The sequence below is a fragment of the Mangifera indica genome, chromosome 10, assembly GCF_011075055.1.
Source record: "Mangifera indica cultivar Alphonso chromosome 10, CATAS_Mindica_2.1, whole genome shotgun sequence".
In the NCBI taxonomy this organism is placed as follows: Eukaryota; Viridiplantae; Streptophyta; class Magnoliopsida; order Sapindales; family Anacardiaceae; genus Mangifera; species Mangifera indica.
Window position 1 is genome coordinate 4,189,443 of NC_058146.1, and position 21,752 is coordinate 4,211,194.

Genomic DNA, 21,752 nt, shown 5'->3' on the forward strand with positions numbered 1-21,752 from the left:
CAGCAATAGCTACACCTGAAGATTTTAACCGAAACCAGTAGCACCAAAGTGGGGTAGAGCCAATAATTGTTTTTAGGACTTGGTTTTGGGCCAGAGACCATGGAAGGGGTTAACCCTGATTGGTTATGCACTTTCATAGAGCAATCAAAGCTTAGACTAGGTATGTCAAAGATTATGGTAGTGAAAAGACAACTGGTACCCAAGGTATGATTGAAGCCTAACAGATTCTAGAGGCTGATGGAGGGTCCTTTTACTTGTGAGGTCGCTCAATCATAGTCAATCTAACATTTTATGGAGTCTAAGATTGGACTACTCCGTTTGGTAAGGAACCAACCCGTACCAGTTCTGATGTACAGGATCCTTGTATTACAAGGCAAGTACAGAGCATACTTTCTTATGGTTGCGACCTCTAACTCTTGTGGCATGGCTTAATCAACTAGGTTCTAATGGGTGGATTATTAACAAATAAATAGATAATTCTTTAGCCAGTTTTTGCGGCAAATCTGTTGGCCTTGACTTGGAATTCATGTCGTACCAACATCAAATCTGTTCAATTCTAGTTTCTTTTTAATGAAGTTTTAACAAAAGCCCAATTAGGTGTTTAGTTGTTTATAAAGGGTATTTTGATTGAGTAATGTTATATATACATATTTTGAAATTCATAATTAAATCCCAGTTGTGTATTTAAAAGTGTATATGTGTAGTTTTATCGATTTTGATTATAACTGAATTTTCGTTATAAACTTCGCTAAAAAGCTTAAAATTTGATATTAATTAATTTTTCCGAACATCTCCAACAATTTTGCTACCTAATGCTTATCATATTTACTCAAACAAAGATGACTAAACAAAGATAGCTTTTCTTATATGCAATATAACAAAGCTTGACTCCAGTGGTTAGTAAAATTAGTTGGGTATAAAAACTTTAAGAGAAAAAATCTAGGTTTGAGTCTTTATCATATTTATAAAATATTGACGTATCTGATATATTGGTTGAGAGTTTGTTACTATACCCTAAATTTATTCATTTGACTAATACTAGTGTATGGAGACAGATTTGTCACCGTCATCTAAAAGTGATTCATTAAACCTGCATGTGCTTCTTGCCTTACAAAATTTCTTGGATATATAGCTAGCTAGACATATTTTAGTCCAAATTATTTTATTTATAAAGCACCCATTTGCCATATTTTTATGATTTCTCCATGAACAAGTGGGGCATTTGGGTTTCTTTATGTATTTCTTAAGAATGACTTCGAGTTGCTTGACTCGTAACAAAATATTTGATCTGGGTCCAAGAGAAAGGCTCCATTTTTTTGTGGGGTTACCAACATCTACGATTGTTGGGCTTGACAATTGGCTTAGATCAAGAGCCACTAAAGTCATGTTTTTTTCTTGGAATCGTATGGTACAAAAAAAAAATAAAATTACTAAGCACAATGGAAACTTAAGAGTGTTCAAAATTATTCAAAAATCTAACCAAAAAATAAGGTATTCATAAAACTAGTTTGATTATCGAATTGAAATATTATAAAAACCAAAATTTTAATTCAGTTTTTGATTTATTAACATTTGAAAATAAATCATCCGAACTAAACTGGTTTTGAAATTAAATTAATAATAAAAAAATATTTATATTGACACCATCTTAACAATATCACAAGCCAAACCTCAAACTCAATAAACAATTAAAAAATTTGTTAGCTTTCTGAGAGTGTGTGTGATGTATACCTTACAAAACAGCAAGATTAATTATGGACCGTGAGTAACCCTCTTAAAACGGGTATAGGTCTTAGCGTTTTGGATCTGTATCCAACTTGGACTTGTATTTATGGGTAACAAATTTTTGAGGGCGCATCAGATTTCTTTGTAGGTACCTGCAAGTCATTTGTTTTTTTTTTTTTTAAATGCATTTTCTTTTCCCTTTTTAATATTAAATTTACAATATAACCAATAAAAAGTTGACGTAATTTTCCTTCATTTGACATGAAATAAACTCAAATTTATTATAAAATTAAAAAAATTATTTTTTTTAAAACATATTTAAAGAATATGAACAATAAATTCAATAATATACATTATTATATGATTTGTTTATATGCATAATTTTATTCTTTTATAAAATAACATGTATTATTACATGGTTTGCAAACTGGACTGGCTAGACTGTGAACCGGTGGTTCGAGCGATTAATATATAAGGAAAAACCGTTTTTATCAATTTTTTGGGTTGAACATAATTATTCCCCAGTTCCTGTAAACAGAATTTAAAAAAAAAAAAAATCCCAAAATCCCTAACCCTAACAAACACAGCAAGCCAAGCAACAAAAATTGGCTGATTGCATCAGACCACCAAAATCTCCAGACGTTGACGAAATCCCTGCCCCACCACACACAACGGCGGGTTGACAACGTTTGATTTCTTCTGTCGCAGTTTTCTTCTTCTTCTTCTGCAAAAAACTTCACTGTGAATTGAAAAGTTCACCATGGCTGCGACTTTAGTGATGAGTCCGAAGACTTTGTTATGTGTAATGATTTGCAACAGCTGTTGTTGTGTGTTGTAATACTCTATGGCAAATCTGCATATTGTGTGTAATATGTGAATTTTAGTGTACGATTTTATGTGTAATGTATAAGGAATTTTGCGTATTGTAATGTGTCTGTGTGTTTGAAACAAACATCAATATGGACAGTCTGTGAACCATGGTTTTGAACCAGACGTCGTGTTCGCAGACCTAGAAGCAAACAGCCAACATGTTTATTGAAACAAACATTAATACTTTTATTGAAATAAACATCAATATGTGACAAATCCTAATATTTTTATTTTTTGTGTGCAATACTATTGCTAGTTTCATATTGTTTATAATATTTTTTTTTATATGTTTATTGTTTTTAACATGTTAATTGCCTATCCCATATATAAATAATATTGTGACATGTCTGGTGGAAAACCATCATGGGAATGCATTTAATAGATGATGGGCGCATCAATTGTAATAATAATAGTAAGATGGCTCAAAACAATGTTACTCGAACAAAATTAAAAAAAGATAAAACTAATTCTAACCTTCAACAAGAAAAAGGAAATTACCCTCAGATTAATCTTTTTTAATAACGAGGAATTTCACTTGGATAATTAGTTTTCAGTTTTAATAGATAGTGGAGACATACAAGTGACCTTCAGCTTTGTAACCCGAACCTTCAGGTCTCACAAGCCCGTATCGTTGAGATAGCATACAAGGTTTTCTTAGTATTGGAATTTGAACTCTTCCCACCAAGATAAGGCCTGTTGAGGTTCCAGGATCTGCTCTGGAATGTACTCTTACAACTTCCATGTTCAGGAATCCGAATTCCTCATCCGGGTTTAAAATCATCCGAAAACCCTGTTTCCATATCGGATTTGGAGAACCTTTCACCACATTAGTGTGGTGTTCTCTTCCAGGCTGAACCCAGAATATAACAGCGTAATTCCTCTCTGAATAATCGATCGGATAATCGCTAGGATTGTCTATGTCCTCCGCGTATTGAATGATGAATTTGCATGAAAATTTTGAATCGGCAACGCTCTTCTCAGTGAAGAATCTCTTCCGATTGTTTTCTTCTGAATATTCAAAATATGCAATCTTCTTTTTCTTCCCCATATCTCCCTAATAGAATGAGAGTAATACAAATAGTATCAATGAAGTTTATGGATGAACAGAAATTGTTAGGTAAAAAAAAAAATAGACTTGACTTGACTTGCCTGCGGATTTCGAGTCATGCTCAAATGGCATTGGCTGGTGAGGAAGTGGGACTTCCGAATTAACTGTTTATATTGGATGTTGATTTGACCAAGGAATTTAACCAAAGAAAGAAGTCCATTTAGACTAATTTTGTACTTCATTTAGGTAATCAAATTTACTGCATTTTTTTTTAAGGATTTCGGCCAAAGAACTATTTCCCACCTATAGTTTGATAAAATAACATTTTTATTATTTAAGTTTTAAAAAACTACATTTTCACCCGTCATTTATTTTTGTTAATTGGTAAAGGTTATTGTTGATAGATTTTTATTTTTTTTCAAAAGTTTTGAGGATGAACAATAATTTATATTTTGAATGAGAACTTGAAGGAAAAATGAAGATCTAGAGTTGAAATTGTGGAAAAGTTGATGAATAGATTGGAGAGATAGGAAGGGTAAAATGCCAAAAGGGGAAAAGAGATTTTGATAATTGGAGGGAGAGAGCATAAAAGGAATTCTCTAATAAAAAGAAAACTAACAGAAAAAAATGTAATATTTAAAGTATAACCTTATAAAAAATTATTAAATTTTAAATCAATAAAATATGATATATTAATTTTAATTTATTATTTAATATATAATAATTAATCTTAATTAATTAATTTTAATAACTCATAAATAAAAAGTTAAATTTTTAATATTTAATAGCTATCACTGAATCATCAATAAATCTGGGGTGAGAATAAGTATTTTAACCTTATTAAAATTGTCGAAGAGGATTATTTTAATTAATTTTCAGTTACTTTAATTTTTTTTTTTTATTACTTTCAACAATTAGACATTATGTTCTTTTTAAAGAAAGACACGCAATCGAAGAAGAATTGATGACTCAAACCAATGAATGAGGCAAGCCCAAAATAGTAATTTCACTCTGGAAAACGTAGCCAGGCACCAACCGTCACCTGCTCTTTCTTGAATGTAACAAAGCTGTGGGGACTAACGAAAGCGAACCAAACACAACGCCCATACGGCCAAAGTCAAAGATTTTCCACATATATTAATGTCTTTATAAACCTTTAGATCTCTCTAATGCCTTGTCAGTTCTTTTGATTTAGAAGCAACGGTATTTTTACCAATTTTCTCGAGAAAATAACGGAATTTTGCCGGGAAAATTTTGTTCGCTATGTCGGACGCTTTAATCAATGGACTGGCTGGAGCTGGTGCCGGGATCATCGCTCAGCTCATCACATATCCGCTTCAAACTGTATGATTTGTTCATGATCTCTGTTCCCGTCGCTTTTATCATTATCTTTTGTAGTTTTGTAATGGTTATGTTGGTCCGTGTAGGTTAATACTCGGCAACAAACGGAGCGTGACTTGAGCAAAGAGAAAAGAAGGCTTGGAACCATTGAGCAAATGTGTCAGGTTTTAATTTATTTTTACTTTAATAATCCTTTTTCTATTTGCTGGCTGATTTGAAACTGTCTTAAAGAAAGTAAACTAATTCTTAAAAAAATGTGTTATATTGACGTTCATTGGAACAAATTAGTGTCCTGAAAGTTAAGAGGAGCTCGCAGTTTATCAATGATCAGAAATGTGAGTTGAAGTTTTGTTTTCGTGTTAGTTTTGAATTTCCTCTTGTTTGATTTGTATGTAGGTTGTAAAGCACGAGGGCTGGGAACGGTTGTATGGTGGTTTGACACCATCTCTAGTAGGTACTGCTGCATCTCAGGTGAGAATTTTTTTTATTTTTAATTATCTTGTCTAGTATGTGAAAACTGCTTCTTAATATTGATTTGGAGGCCATTCTGTTGTTTGCTTGTGTATTGCAAAAGATATGTACTGTTAAGTTGTTGATGCTTTGTTTGGTTTTCAGAAGGTATGATTGAGAAGCAAATGAAGTTTGGGAATTTAAAAACTTTGTGTTTGAGTCAGTTTCAATTTATTTTAAAACAAGAAGAAATTAGCATGATTCTAAAGATATTTATAAATTGTAGCTGAAGGATTTTGGATTATGGAATTGATTTGATAAAATGGCTAGTACATAACTGAGCAAGAAGATGTTTTGTGATTTTCAATGTAAATAGGTATGTGGTGCTGGGGTGGTGAAATATGTCCCTGTGCATACACGTATTTGTCATATGGTCTTTATTCTTGTCATTGTTCTACGTTGTGTTATGATGAGGGTGAATAATAGTAATGGACCTCAAACCTCTGGAGAATTTCTCAGTGTTCAATAGTATGTCGTCTGCCTAAATGAGCAAACAGAGGACCACATTTAGAAGGAATCAATTGATTTTACCTGAAGGTTATGAAAGACTGGTTTAGCATAAACTTTGGGTTAAAATAAACCCACAAATTGCCTTTGAATGTTAATTATTTAAGACTAGCTGATTAACTTTATAGGGGCTTATGTCAAGATTCTGTTTAATTAACTCTAAATCATTTTCTTTATTCTGGCCTCTGGGCCTTGTTTGTTTTTTGATATATGTCAGTATGTCAGATAGCATATACAATGTCACACTGCATCCCTGTTAACGTTATAACTAAATTGATTGTCTTTAGTACTACATAATAAAATGTTATATACTTTGAGCATGTATCTTTCTTAAAACATGAGTTAATTTCTTCAAAAAAAAAAATGTTATATACTTTGGCTTAAGTCAAGAGATTTTATTTCTCTGCTGTGATTTGCATCAATTGTTTAATTTTATTATTTCTTATATACACGCCATTTTTATGATACAGGGTGTTTACTATTATTTCTATCAAATATTCAGGAATAAAGCTGAAGCTAAGGCTCTTGAACACAAGAGGAAAGGGGTTGGTGATGGATCAGTTGGCATGTTTTCATCACTTGTGGTTGCTGCTCTAGCAGGGTAAACTTTATGGAGTTCTAGTGAAATTGATTCTGTATATAACTAAATTTCAAGTACAGTTCTGTGCTGTTGTGGTTTCCTATTACACTCAACACTGTCAACCTGGGACAGGAACATATTTTCTGGCATATAGCTCTTATCTGTATTTGATGTTTTAGTCCTTATACATTCTCCCCAGCTTTCAGTGCGGATATCTTTGCAGAAGAGAATACTCTGATCTCAAAGTCAAACATTGGTTTCTGAAAAATTCAAATTTTTTTATAACATTGACTCTTTTCTAAAAAATAAGTCTTTAATTAGAATGGCACTAGAACATGGTACACATATAATCATGTCTTTTTGATACGTTGCATATTAAATTAGAACAAAATTTTCAGGTGATCATTTTATCTCCTAACTATTTACATTTGTTTATCCTTTTTTATGTGTAAATTTTGATGCTAAAAGGATGATTTATGTGTTTGTTTTTGTAGGTGTGTAAATGTTCTGTTGACAAACCCCATTTGGGTGGTAGTTACTCGCATGCAGGTAATAGCTAATTTATAATTTTAAGTTTCTGTTTGTTCTGTACATGATGTGTTCAGTAATTAACATCTCCTTCCTAAATACTCATTTGATTAAGAGAATTTATTGTTGCTAAATATTGGAGTTTTCCCATCTGAACTTGAATTTGTAGTTTTCCTGAATGCTATATGTCAGGACTAAGCATGGTGGCAGAACACAAATATGTTGTCACAACACAAAAGTAAGGCACGGAAAACAAAATCTGGGCCACTTTGAAAAGGGTAGACATGTGGCAAATAATTATGGGTTGTTAGAGGAGATAGAATAAAAAGGAAACCTTAGGCTAAGAAGAGGGGAGGATTTTTTTGGAAAAATTCTGGGCAGCTCCAGCTGAGTTAGGAAGAATACGTAGCCTCTCGAAAGCTAGAAATTTCAGGAGAGATTTCAGCTTTTTGAATAGTCGGAATGCGAGTGTTTTTAGTTTTCTTATTTGCACACAGGGAAGTGAATTGTTACTCTTGTAAACACAACTTATATCGCAACTATTATCTCTGTTTTTGGTTTGTCAATTACTTGGCTTACTTTGGTTGAGAATCGGAACAGTGCTGGGTTCATAACACTCTGTGGAAGTTATCTTGTACTACTGGTCAAGTAGTTAAATTAGGGGCCTATGTATTGTGTTGCATGAATTTGCTAGAGTAATAAGTATGTGAGATATTAGAACTTTATTTTCACATTAACTTTAAAAATGTTTTTATTTTCTTATTACATGTCTTCTTTTATGCTATCTGTTTCTTCCAAAAATCTAAATCAGGCAGTGGGATATGGGTTTTGTTTTTTGTATGGCATCACATATGCTCCATTTTCATGTTAACGATTAATCTATGTGGAATGAATAGCTTCATGTTTCAAAGTATTGTTACCTGCAGACCCACACAAAAATATTGAAGAAGTCCCAGCTCAGTCAAGCAGAAGCAGTTACTCCAGATGAAGTGATTCCTGCTGCGCTTGAGCCTCCTCCCTATGGAACTAGCCATGTGGTGGGCACAATAAGTTGCTATAGTTTTATGTAGTTTGCTCATGAGTTGTGATATTGGAAATAATTCCGTTGCTATTATCTTGTTGGTGTGAGCCACAGGGAAAGAAATTTTCCTATATATTTTGATGTGTAATATTTACAGATTCAAGAAATATATGGTGAAGCTGGATTGTGGGGCTTTTGGAAAGGTGTATTCCCAACATTGATAATGGTAAGTGAATACTTACTCCTCTGTGTCACTGGAGCGACATTGACTGTTTCCCACTATTTTTTACAGGTGAGCAATCCATCCATACAATTCATGCTTTATGAAACCATGTTAAAGAAGCTGAAGAAAAGGCGTTCCTTGAGTAAGAAGGATGGCATACGTGTCACTGCTTCAGAGGTTCATTTCCACATCAGTTCTCTGTCACCTCCGTTTCTTTTAAAGCCAATTTTAACCTAGTGCTTTTGTGCTCACAAATTAACTTCCACCCCTTTTTGTTCCATGATAATTTTTTAAGTTGAATAAACTGCTTAATTTTGCTAGATATTTCTTCTTGGAGCTTTGGCAAAACTTGGAGCCACTGTTGTAACATATCCACTACTCGTTGTAAAGGTAGGCTTGGAAGTTTCAATTCTATCTTTGATAGCAACTTCATGACCTTAGGATAAGCAATTTATACTGAGTCTTGACCTTAAGATTCAATCTTACTTGCAAAGGTAATGCAATTATCCATAGGACTAGCCAAGGAAGTTCGTTTTAGACTGAGAAAACTTAGAAAAAAGTTTCTTCCTGGTCCTGTTTTCCTTGATTTAAAATTTTTTCATGAATTATAATTTTTCTGTTCCTCTGATGTTGTGACATCGCAGAATGAATTTCCTTACTGCAATTTGTCTTGCCATGCTTTTGAATTTGGCGCATTCTTTTTGTTATTTCTGCTAGAATGAATACATTATGAGAAATAACAAGCAGAAAAGATTTATTCCCAGAAATCAAGTTTAGAGATACACTGCCATACTCAAAATTGTTATTGTGATGATAGTTTATTACCATCTGTGTTTTTTTGGTTTTGTCTCATTGACTCTCTTGATTTTTGTAGTCGAGGCTTCAAGCAAAACAGGTCCGAACTGGGGATAAAAGGCACCACTATAAAGGTTTGGATTCTTATGATGAAATTTCATACATGATGATTTATGGTATTATTGACTTGTTAAAACTGTTCATGGTTTAATCAATAACTGACATCACCCCAATCCATATGAATTTTGCCTTGGTATAGCTTTGTCTTAATATACAATCTGATATGCACAGATCTGGAGAAAATTATTTATTTATTTTTTTATAACCAAAGACTCTGTCTGTATTTGTTGAACGGGGAAACTCGGGACACAATGACCAGACTCACAATCATTACACTAGATAAATCAAAGTTTTACTAATGTAGCAGAGACTCGAACCCAAGTCTTCACTTTGAAAATTCTAATACTTTATTAGTTTTGTTAACTCTTGGGGCCATATGGAGAAAATTATATTAAGACATAAACTAACTCTGCCTGTACACTAAGTAAAAAGGAGAAAAACAATGCAAACAGGCTTTCATTTTTTATTTTTTTGGTGCCTAGAAACTTTTATCTAAGTTTCCCCAATATATGCTTTTCGCCTAAAGATCATTGATGTGGTGTGATTTCTTTCCTGCACTATAATTATAGGCACAATGGACGCCATTTTGAAGATGATTCGCTATGAAGGGTTCAATGGCTTTTACAAGGGTATGAGTACGAAAATAGTTCAAAGTGTTCTCGCAGCTGCTGTTTTGTTCATGATGAAGGAAGAGCTTGTCAAGGGTACTCGGTTTTTGCTTACCAAGGACCGCCGCCTTGATCAAGGACTTTAGAGTAAGCAGAGTGCTGCTTGTCAAAGTGCTTAGCAAAATTCAGTTTCATCATGAATAACATGTGGCATAGGCATAGAAATAAGATCATTTGTATACCCTTCCATTCCATTAAGGATAATTTATTGAAACAATTTGGTGTAATATCCGATTTGGATTTTTTAGATATTTGATTGTGTTTCACTGGCATTGCCTCCAAATTTGAATGTTATTATAATCATACAGATTTGATTCGACTGATTGACTAATTAGCTCATTGACTTGCCATGTTTATTTCCGTTGGTTTTCTATTTCTAAATAAGAAAGAAATCAAAAGGCCAAATAACTATTTCCTACCCGAGGTCTCATGAGATGGTTTGATGGGTGGAAAATTAGTATTTTCTAATTTAATAGGTAGGATATGTTATTTTATCAAACCTTGGGTGGGGCATAGTGATTTGGCCCAATTAAAATACAAGGTCTTAATTTTGAGCAAAATAAAAATTTGGTTTTAATGTGAATCGCTAACAATTTAGGAAATTCAATCAATTCATAATCCGAAAATTAGTAAGTTAAAAAAAAAAATGCAAGGTTTTAATATTATTTCTTTAATTTTAACATGAATTATGGTAATTTAATCAATTCAGAAACGACGTCGTTGAAGCTCAAAACAGTCAACTGTATGTACCCGCCTAAAACGCCTCACTGAACCATTTACGGAGAGACACAGACAAAAAAAAATGCAAGAGAAATCAGAAATGGCGAACAAGAACCCTAAGAAGGTTAATCTCTTAGATCATCATTCCATCAAACACATCCTCGATGAGACCGTGCCTGAGGTAATCTAAAAACCTAGATCCATTCATTATTCGATGTAATTTTTTAAGCTGCTTGAATAAAATATTGGGGCTTGGTTTTAATTAATCTTGTTGAAATAGATTGTTAGCAGTCGAGGTTATGTGGAAGACATGAGAACGAGCAATATCAGGTTGATGATTGGATCAATTATCATTGTCATTGCGTTGGTTGTTCAATTTTACAACAAGAAGTTTCCAGAGAATCGCGATTTTTTAATCGGATGTATCGCATTATATCCTTTGCTTGGTTTCTTAACTTTGTCCAATTTTGATTTGATTTTGTTAATATTATATTCCTATCTGTTTTTATTTAGTTGAAACATCTACTATTTGGATAATTTTTTATGTTTGTTATACTTGCAGATTTGATACTTCTCTAATTGTTTTCGTAATGATTTCAATTTTTATTGTGTTTGATCCTTGATTCTGGCAAGTATTTAGTTTTCAATGTGATATTGCAGCTATTCATCCACACAAAGGAAAAGAACGCAATCTTGTTTACTTTTCCTCCTGAGGTAAAGTAACCTTACGTATTTTTATAAATGTAATGCTTTGTCGAATATTTTTGCTAGATAGCATTTTTATACTTATATGTCTCAAATGCATATATGCAGCACACTATGAGTGTTTGCGCTGGAGCATGAAACAATACTGATATATGGTTATTTAAATATATTACATCCATGTATGGCACCTTTTTGTAATTATATAATTTCTTGAGAGAAATAAATGCAAATTCAATGTAAGTATGCTTAACTGCCTAACTTGGTTGATGTGAGTGGATTATTTATTCAATATCCCTGAAATCCTTGTTATTTACTCTGTGGAGTTGTTTCATAGCATTTTTGGATGGTGTCTCTATCTAAATGTGCCTACTTGTATATAAGGTTAATGGTGTTTGGTAGTTCTCTGGAGATATTCTATGTGTATGCAAGGTAGCAGAGACAACTGGGATGGTGAAGTTGTGTCATTTTATTTGGTGGTTTTGGAAGCGGCAATTTGGAAGAATTATTTTCCATAAAGCTCTATTTTTGCTTGATTGCTTTTCTATTTGATGCTTTTTTTACCTAATTTTAATCAGCGGAAAGTTTCTTCCTCCAGTGCTGATAAGTATTTTGAATTTTCCCTGTCCTTTATTTTTTTCTGCGTGATTTACATGTTAATTTAGCTGTGGCAAACCTTGTAATCTTAGATTTAGGTTATGGATTTCTCTTGTCTAGGTTATATGCGCGAGTATGTTGTATAAAATACTGCTCTTACGTGCTCTTGCCTTACTTTAATAAATCAATTAAGAAGTTTTAGTCATAAATGTTAGAGTCAAGTTAATACACTTATAATCTGTGGTTAATGTGTTTCTTGTGGTCCTTCCTGCAGAAACTGAACATATACATGAACCCTTCTTGTTGTCTTCTGAAGCAACTTGTGAAACATCAAACATATGTGAATTGTTTTTCATTGTATTTTCTGTAGTTCTAGTGAAACTTTGTTGTTATGATATGTATATGGATAATGCTAGTAAAATTTTGAAAATTGGGTCGTAGCTAAATTTGAATTTATATTTTCACTCAACTTCTAATCAGCAAATTTGTTCAACAGGGTTCCTTCTCCAGCACTGGTTTGGTGGTTTCTTCCAAATTGCCAAGATTCTCCGATTTGTACACACTTACCATTGCAAGTGCAGATCCAAAATCAATTTCTGCAGGGCAGCCAGTGAAGCTAACCAAAAGTGTCACTCAATGGTCTCTTTCTCATTCTCTCTTTCACACACACACAGAGACACATATCCCTGTAATTGTTTGTACTAAGGGCATAGACATTGCACATTCTATAGTCTTTTGGAGTTAGGATGTGAATTAATATATCCATTCCACATTTCTGATCTTTTAAAAATATTGCAGGTTCACCAAGGATGGAGTTTTGGCGGAGGGCCTATTCTGGAAAGATGTTCTAGCTCTAGTTGATGAGTATACAGCAGAACCGAAGAAGAAGAAGAAGTAATTGATCTTAAACTTCAGAACTCTCGTGACAGATTATTATTGAGGAAGCAAAGATCTAATGCGATTGTCATTTAATACAGATATTTTTCATAATTAAGATGCTTGCATCGGAAAATTTTGGACCAAATCGAATGAATCAACTTTAGACTACAGTTCACATCTTTTGTCATCGGGGTTTACATCTTCTTATATCATCAATAGGTATTTTGCGGACCCTAACAGTTGCTAATAGATGCCAACCTGTTAGGTGCAAGATTTTTCTAGCTATCACTTGCTGTTTTGATGGGTAGTTTTACACCTGAGTGGTTGAATCGTAGTATAGACAGTGTGATTGGTAATTTCTAGAACGCTATCTTTTTCATGTATGTATGATAACATGTTAGTCTTATAATTGAGGGAAAATGGGTTTTGTTTGCTCAATGGGTCCACATAATGGGAATGGTTGGATTGGTATCTGCCAGCTGATAATGCGTATAATTCATTTCCCCATTTGGTGGATTCACAGCTCTGCCATTCTTTCCTCGAGTAAATTTAATGGAAACTTTTTATGAAGTAGGGTTGAAGTGAAGGACTGCAGGAAGACCAAGACTTGAGGTTCTTACCCTCAGCAAAAAATACAGTGAAAAAAAAATACCTCTGAGTGCTTTTCTTGGAAGACCATTATTCACAGTCAATGTGGATGGCCATTTCGGAATTTAGAATATTCCTTTTATGCACCCTTCCTCTCTCTCTCTCTCTGTCTATTCTTTATTTTATGACTAATTTCAGAGCTCAGACAGTCATTTTATTGTAGGTTGGTATCTCTCAACATCATCCATATTCTATAAAGTGCTTAACCCTTGTAAATTTAAATCATAGGTATCATGATTTTATGTTGTATAATCCTTATTTTATAATACAATAAAGATAAAAAATGAAATATATTATTTATAATTTTTTAAAAATTTTAATTTTATTTATAATATTTTTTTAAAATAATAATATGTTAATTATTATTTTAATTTTTTAAAAATATATAATATATAAAAAAATTAAATTTTCCCTACGTGTAATGAATACCATTTTTTGAATATCACATTGATTAATTCTATTCTGATATGATTTTAACAAATATTATTTGAATATGAGCACGCTCACTGGAAGGATTGTGATAGGTTGATCAGAGAATCTGCAATCAGTCATATTGAATTATTGTTGCGGGATCCACCCAAATAGATATTTCTCACAAAGCTGATTCCACACTCCTAGTTCTACCGTCAAAAAGGTAATCCCCATTTTTTTAAAATAAAAAAAATTAATTAATCAAACCACTCTGGTTATTTTATTTTATTCCTCTTTTCCATGACAAATGAAACAACTAATTAAATCACAATTAATAACATTATTATTTATTTAGCTCACAGGACGAACAGATTCCTTGCTTTAAGCCAAAATCCACCGCCTCCTTAACCTCAGCCTTTCCTCCTATTGGTTGACGTGTCATCCTCTTTAACTACAAACTTATGAGCCCCACGCCGACGTCACGGACCTCAAACCTACACCACAACCATATTTGATAATTGATAACGGCCCTTTCGAATCCTGCTATTTATTTATTCCTCGCTTCTTTGGTTTACTCTTGTTATATGTAACAAAACAACCCCTCACTCACGCGTCTGTTCTCTTATCTCCGTATCTCCTTACAATCAACCAGCCACCAATCAACTGGAATTTTATTCTTAAATCATATAAAATTAACATTTTAATTTCTCCTCTGTTTAATTCGAATCAACTCTTTGTTTATCGTACCTTGAATTTATCGGAGAATAGAGATTAAAATCTAGAGTTTCGAATTCGTATTTGATTAACGAATCTGTCATGGCGAACTCCAACAAGCAAAATATTGTTGACGATCGTGAAGATCAATCTAGAGGCGACGACTACATGGACACTTCATCGGTTTCTTCGACAGGTGTTGAAACCTCCACCGTTGGATCCCGTGAGATTGGACTGACGGAGCGATTGACCGACATATTTGTTGAAGAAGGAGACGAGGATTTGTTGCTTCAACGGAGCGATCGTGAGGATAGGGTTTTGCAGTGGCTTCAGGCTCTCGATATGCAAGTTATGGGAGCTTGTCGCGCCGATGAGCGATTGAAGCCTTTATTAAAGTCTAATGCTTCAAGCGGCGTCGCCGAGGATCGTTTATTGGCTCATCTAAGTCAGGTACACGTATTGCGATTTTTTTGGTTAGATTTTTTTATTGATTTGGCTGCTAATTGATTTTGATTTGTATGGTTGATATGTGAACAGCACTTTGAGCCGTCGGAAGTGTGTATGTTAGCTAGGTGTTTTTGCATACCACTTGTGTCAATTCGAGTTGGGAAGGTAAACAAGCAAGGGAGCCTACTATGCCCAACTTCAATAAGGTAATCGAGTTTGTGTTGATATTTCTGTCTCGATTTTTCCATGTATGTTTGATGTAGCCCGGTTGTAGGATTATTGCTTATGTTTGATTTCTTGGTGTCATCACAATTCATATATATCAGAAATTATGAAAATAAACACTGTTTGGCACAGTAATATCTAAAAATATAAAAAAGAAAATGAATACATTTTGTGTAAGTTTTTTTTTTTCTGTAAGATTTGACATAAAATGCTTAAAATCCATTCTTTTGTTGGGTGGATATATCGTCAGCTTCCTGTTACTATGATTGGATTCTTAGGCCACATTCTCTGTTTAATTTGAATCTATGCTTTATTCTTTGTATTAACGTGGTTTTAATCAGAAATGGGAAAAACCATTGACAAGGTCGGGATCAGGAAGCCATTTTGTTTATTTCTTTTCAATCATAATATTAAATGAATTTAGTTTCTTGTTAAAATTTTGTTTTATTAATTTTTTGTTTTATTTTTATCTTAAATGTTAAGAGTAACACAAGCAGATGTGACGGTTCTTTTTGCAGCTATCTAATGGTAATTGATAGCTAATATGCCATGGTGATTGTATGACTGCTGGCTGGTAGTTTAAAATTTACATGCTTTAAAATGGACAATGTTTCGCCATATATCACTCATGTTAATATGCCTGTAAGTTTGTATGTTATTATATGTAATGAATGTCTTTTCTTATGTTTTCAGAAGATTCTGACTTTTGATTTTGCTCGGTACTGGTGAAATTGAACCCATCATTGAAATAATATTCACTCTTTTCTTCTTGAGGACCTTATATCATTTTTTGTTTGATTTGATCATGACTACAAGGTTTCATTCTTTTGGTATGACTTTTTAATTGGAAATGTATGATCACCTTTAGTAAATTTCATCTTTAAAAAAATTCATTTTTGACTTACATTTTATGTGTAATTACATGTTGCATAGTACTTGTAAATTAGGTTTGTAGGTTCATCTAATGACTTTGCCATATCATAAGGTTTATAAATAAACTGGCCTTAGAAATATATTGTTCCGATTTTATCTGTGATGTGGCCTTTCACATTGTTAGTTACTGTATTTATTGGAGTCTTTCAAATATGAAATTCTCTGGAAGAAAGCTGGTGTGGATGATAATAGTTGAAACTGTAGGATTCTATGTTGTGTTTATTGATGGTGATAATGTTCATGCTTCCCAATAAATATATCTTTTGACTTGTAGGTAAAGTGGGCGTAGTAATGATCTCTGAATTAAGGGGAAGTGAAGGTAGTTTCATCTCCTATATTATATGGTTTTGGTGCATTTTTGTGTATGTAGGGGCAATAGTTAATTTCTGTGGAAAAAAAATGAGTGTGAGATCCTTGTCTTAAATTTTCTTGTGATTCTAAGTTAGTATTAGTTAATTCTGTATTTTGCTATTATGAAGTTTGGTTTCTATTTGAATTTGTTCATATCTTATTGTCATTGTTTTGTTATGTGATTTTATTTATTTAAGTTTTATATATATATATATATATATATATATATATAAGTCATGTATATGGATTCAATTGCTCTGAAAAATTCTGTCTGTTATACCATGTCCTGTTTACTTGGGGATCTTGATTAATACCTCTGTGTGAAACAACTGTTAAGCCAAAATATTCAGTTTTTGCTCAAACTGTTAAATAAGTAATGGAACTAACTAAAACCAAACCAAACGCATCAGGTTTGTTTGGACTGGTTGTCTTATAGTTATGACCATATGTGCAATTACTGCTAAATGTTAATATTTTGACAAAAAAACTTGCAAATATTGTAATCAACCTTGGGTGAATGTGATGAAACACTTGCTTGGAAGGATATTGAGGTATTAGATGCCTATAGCATTGATACTATAAGCAACTGAACAAGTTTCGGATGTTTTATGGGTTACCTTATATGCATTCTCTTGGGGGCAGTTACATATGGACTGCCTGTCCATCCTTGGTTTTTGAGAATAACAACTGAAATATCAGATTTTTTTCTGCTCAATTTTTATAATACATAAGTGTGTCGTCTTCAGAGCTTTTGGTTGGTCTTGCTTGAATTTTGTAGTGTTTATATTGTTCTTCTTCACTGCTTCATTTTTCTTACCTCTTCTCAACTATTCCACTTCTTCTTCATAATGTTACAGAGGGAATCTGAATCTTACAATCTTGCCAACATCTGATTTGCGACTCTCATTTTTTGGAGATGATGGTCATACAGAAAGACTGTTTACCCTGAGCAGCAAATCTGAGTGCTCTGCTGTTGTAATTGGTGAGATCCCAGCCGACCATTCTGGAAGATCGTTTCTTATGGAGATCCCAGATAGCAGAATATCATACTTCTGGTGCTCAGAGAAGTCCAAGCTTTTGGGCATTGAATTGATTTCAAAGGTATATGTTATTCAATGATGGTCACACTTTTACACTCAAAAAATAGCTGATAAAACATTCATGGTTTTCCTACCATTAGATCTTTGTTTAGGGAACTATATGTTAGTCTTTTTTCTCTGTCACAGATGAAAGATCTTATCAAGAGGAAACCGACAATTGCTGAATTAACTGGAATCAGTGAGTTGCGCCTGGGGTGTCTAGCAACTCACCTTCGTGCCTATCTTGTGGGATCATCATTGAGCAACACTCAAGCAAGTTGTACAAATTCACTTTCTCCTTGTGGTTTATCTGATTTCTCGGATTCAGTTCAAAATTCTCAATGCCAGTCCTCATCCTCTAAGTCTTTGCGATCTCGACACTCTAGCAGTCAAGCTGTAAAGACAAATTCAATTTATCAGGGTAGCCTCAGTCCAAGATCAAGTTCCTTTAAAGAGACTCTGTCCAGAAGCTTGTCCACTCTAAGAAGTGCTGCTGCCAGGGAAAAGTTAGGGCGCCGAGGTGGTGGCTATCTGTCTGCTGTTGACAACTTGACAGCTTCTTCACCTGTTACTACTGATGAATCATGTTGCAATCAATCTGAAACTGGCAATAATATTTCTGAAGGCAGTAGTTTCCAATTGTCACCCACTTGTCTTGAATCACTTGGGAAATTTTCTGTCCCTTCAACCTCAAGCCCATTGACTGAAGTCTCATCCACAGGTTCACCTCTTTTGTCTCCTTACTATTGTTGGTGCCCTCTAGGTGTGTCATCATCGATGCAACATCCAGCATTATCTTCACAACTCCCAGCCTCATCAAGTGAACAACCTTTACTCCCACCACTTTCATCCTTGTTATCAGCTAATGGATCTGCCAGTTTGTTGACACCAACTCCACCTCTGAGTCTTGCTGACATTCCTTCTCTGGATTTCCCAGCTTTCCTGCCAGATCCGTTGGTTAGGTTGCAAGTGCCAAGTTCTCAGCAGATACCAATTTTCACACCTTTAATGTGTGACCCAATTGTTCACATTCCAGTGATTGATGTTTGCTCGTCAGTTCAAGGCTACCTGGTGAGTGCTGGTCCTGGTATATCAACAACAATTCCTCCATTGCACCCAAAACTTGTGAACCCATTACTTCCTGAGAGTGAGTCAGTGGTAGAGAATGGTGCAAGAGAGACATTGCGGCTGCTCATTAGTGGCTCAAGCCAGACCAACCCTCCATTGATTGATGTATTGCCTGCTGTTCTAACTAATGTTGATGAGAACCAAAGCTTTCTTCTTGCTGGTAGCCGGGGTCTCTATAGTGGAACCAGAGATGTTGATGCTATCGGGAAAAGCATTGCATTGGTTTCATTGTCTGGGAGTTTAACAACGGCAGAGATGAAGCGTGAGAGCCTTGATGACAAGGTGAATGCATTGCCAGAGGATTCAAATGTTGTTAGTTCTGCTGAAGAGAGTAGTAGCTATAGGCCAAATTTCAATGAGGAAAGTATAGAATGATATTAGAATATCTTGCTGTTCGATATTTTTATTATGTTTGTTGATGTGTGCGTGCTATGTTCCCAATTGTAGATACTAGATATATGGTTTCAGTTGTGACATCTTGAATTGTAATTAGTTCAAATCCAGCGCCTTACCACAGGACTAAATTTTCTATCAGTTTTCCGTTGTGCTCTGACCAAGTAAATTATAAAGGCTGTTCTGCTGCCTGTGAATTAACTGCATGCTGCTTCTGTAAAAGTAGTTGTGGCACCACTTTAACACTTGACACGTTAAAATCTGAGGGACATTTATTTTCTGTATGTTCCGTTGATGTGAGACAAGTAAGCATTGTTCTGCCCCAATCAAATTTAGGCCCACTCCCAAGAGATAGTGAGAGTGATCATGAAGAAGTTTTATATATAAGAATATAGGTTTAAATCATCTCTTAATTTACTTAATGTAGTTTACTCGATGTAATAAGTGTGGTTGATCCAACCTTGAAAGGATGGTATTTCTCATTTGAAAAAAAATTACCCTGTTTTAGCAAGTTAACCCATCTTACAAAAGCCCCCATTCAATCCAAGGGCAGCCTGGTTTGGATCAGGATACCCCGGCACGAAGACCGGCCCAAGCACTGCCATGAACAGTCATTTTCAGAGAAACTCTAGAGGGCAAGAAAATGCAAGTGGTGCTCAAAAATCATATTCATTTGATATCATTAAGGCCCTGGAAATGATCACTAACAGAATCCCAAAAAGTTTGGAAGTTCGTTGATGATTAATTTCAAATATTAACAAAGTATCATAACCCTTCACCAATTTTAGCCTGGTTCACTGTGTCTGCTCACCATCAGATTATGACAGATTTGGGGTTAGTTTTCAGTTAAAAAGCCATGTTCGGTAGAGATTGAAGCTTCCTTTTGTGTTATATTATAAAATAGGACCCTACAAATTCAGAACCCCATTAAAGTTGCATTCCTTACAACTGTACCTGTCAGTAATGGCAGCCTGAGAATAATGTTTCGGCAGTTGGATTCTCGCACCACAAAAACTAACGTGGAAACCCTACCAAAGTAAAGACACCAGAAGAGATGACAAAACCAAAGAAAAAACTGCAAATCTCTTAAGCAACTGAACTAATCAAGAGAATCAAAGAAGTGCCAAAGGCAAAGTGGCAAAAAAGAAACAACAAAAGTGCAGTGAAAGTTACCACAATTCATAATAAACACCAACTGGGTTGTCTGATTACTGAATTTTAAATTAAGTTTGATAAGATAAAAACCTTTTCCAATTGCAATAATTTGTAGAGAAATGGTTTGGATCAACCAATCATAGAGGAGATTTGCTGACTTTAATAATGGAATTGGACAGTGATAGAATTTGTTTGATCTGGGCACTGTAGCTAATTCCATGGAAGAGGCATCTTTCAATTGAACATATGCAAAGCCAAAGCCTATCAGATTGGCAAAAATGTGAGAGAATTTTTTTGTCAAGTGATGCATAACCCACTTAGGAAATTGAAGTGGTTTCAGAATAAATCAATTATCTCTTTGATGTGGGTATAAAAATATATGCTAAGAGATAAGAAAGTGATTTTACATAGAGAAGCACTTTTTTTAATAAAAATAAAAAATAAATATGGGCAAAAGGGATTCTTTTTCTAGTTTTGTTTGCCAATATATTTAGCTTGATTGATGGAGATTGGTGTTGCATAGGCATTTGCTAAAGGAAGAATGGCACCTTTATGCCTTTGAACTAAAATTAGGAAGAAAGTAGAAAAATTCAGCACCTATTTAAAGGTGAAAGTCCTTTTAAGTTGCCTTTTTTTTTATAACAAAAGGATAGATCCTGTGAATTAATTCCAGACAGAATCTTAACCATTAAGGAAAAGTAATGGCAGTTAATTTCATTATAAACATATTTTTTCATAAAAGGAAAATAGAAATTGCTTGAAAGTAGAAAATAAAATATCAAATTAGAAATAAAAAGAACATAAGATATTACTTTGTTCTGATTTTGTAAAGAAATGTTATATCTAAGACAGAGGTGTTTCTTTAATCAAATTCATCAATTATTAGTATTTAATTATAAATACAACATAACACCTCTCAAATGAAAGATGAAACCTAACAGAGCTCTAAAACTCGATAACTAAATGTGTTTTATCCAGAGTGAGCAAAAATGTGAGAGAGTGAATTAACCTATGTAAGGTGGCCTTCTTATACCAAAAGTTAAAAGTGAAGAGAAAATAATCTTCTCTATGCAATGACCAAACCACCCTTGTATGTTATCAAAAGGACTAAGTTAGGCTTTTATGCAATATTATCCAATTGCCCTCAAGATTGAGTCACATCTTTACCAGGAAAACAATGGGTGCTAAATTGGAGACAGAGAGTAATAAAGGTAAGTGGTTTTTGGCAAGTTGAAAGATGAGGTTATCGGTGGTCGTGTGTATGAATAAAATCATATGTGTATATTTTGGATACACAAAATAGATATATAAATAATTTATTATTATATAATTAAATAATTTTAAATTAAAAATAAAATAATATCTCATTATATAATAATATATTATTTATTTATCTTTTTTATATAACAAAAAATATACATATAACTTTGTTTT

The 21,752-nt window shown here is 33.7% G+C and overlaps 4 protein-coding genes across 5 annotated transcripts; 3 read left to right on the plus strand and 1 right to left on the minus strand.

Annotated features, from left to right (window-relative positions):
• Window positions 1-3,022: 3,022 nt before the first annotated feature.
• LOC123227815 lies at window positions 3,023-3,762 on the minus strand. Its single transcript, XM_044652941.1, has 2 exons — window positions 3,745-3,762; window positions 3,023-3,649 (listed from the first exon to the last, which is right to left on the minus strand). The coding sequence occupies exons 1-2, from the start codon at window positions 3,760-3,762 to the stop codon at window positions 3,152-3,154; spliced, it is 516 nt and encodes a 171-aa protein (XP_044508876.1). The 3' UTR covers window positions 3,023-3,151.
• Window positions 3,763-4,698: 936 nt separating this feature from the next.
• On the plus strand, window positions 4,699-10,255 carry LOC123226687 (peroxisomal nicotinamide adenine dinucleotide carrier-like). 2 transcript variants are annotated; one of them, XM_044651212.1, is made up of 11 exons: window positions 4,702-4,987; window positions 5,071-5,148; window positions 5,381-5,455; window positions 6,472-6,602; window positions 7,076-7,130; window positions 8,036-8,146; window positions 8,288-8,356; window positions 8,423-8,530; window positions 8,675-8,743; window positions 9,228-9,282; window positions 9,838-10,255. In XM_044651212.1, exons 1-11 carry the CDS (start codon window positions 4,907-4,909, stop codon window positions 10,020-10,022), a joined length of 1,017 nt encoding a protein of 338 aa, XP_044507147.1. In that variant the 5' UTR covers window positions 4,702-4,906; the 3' UTR covers window positions 10,023-10,255. The 2 variants fall into 2 exon arrangements, with proteins under 2 accessions (XP_044507146.1, XP_044507147.1); XM_044651211.1 differs by having other exon boundaries at window positions 4,699-4,987; window positions 8,288-8,530.
• A 420-nt stretch (window positions 10,256-10,675) lies between these two features.
• Window positions 10,676-13,004, plus strand: LOC123226918 (probable signal peptidase complex subunit 2). The gene is made up of 5 exons (XM_044651494.1): window positions 10,676-10,837; window positions 10,937-11,088; window positions 11,289-11,370; window positions 12,452-12,594; window positions 12,754-13,004. Exons 1-5 carry the CDS (start codon window positions 10,739-10,741, stop codon window positions 12,851-12,853), a joined length of 576 nt encoding a protein of 191 aa, XP_044507429.1. The 5' UTR covers window positions 10,676-10,738; the 3' UTR covers window positions 12,854-13,004.
• Window positions 13,005-14,458: 1,454 nt separating this feature from the next.
• Window positions 14,459-19,304, plus strand: LOC123227549. The gene is made up of 4 exons (XM_044652575.1): window positions 14,459-15,057; window positions 15,145-15,260; window positions 17,421-17,664; window positions 17,790-19,304. The coding sequence occupies exons 1-4, from the start codon at window positions 14,710-14,712 to the stop codon at window positions 19,143-19,145; spliced, it is 2,064 nt and encodes a 687-aa protein (XP_044508510.1). The 5' UTR covers window positions 14,459-14,709; the 3' UTR covers window positions 19,146-19,304.
• Window positions 19,305-21,752: the final 2,448 nt, after the last annotated feature.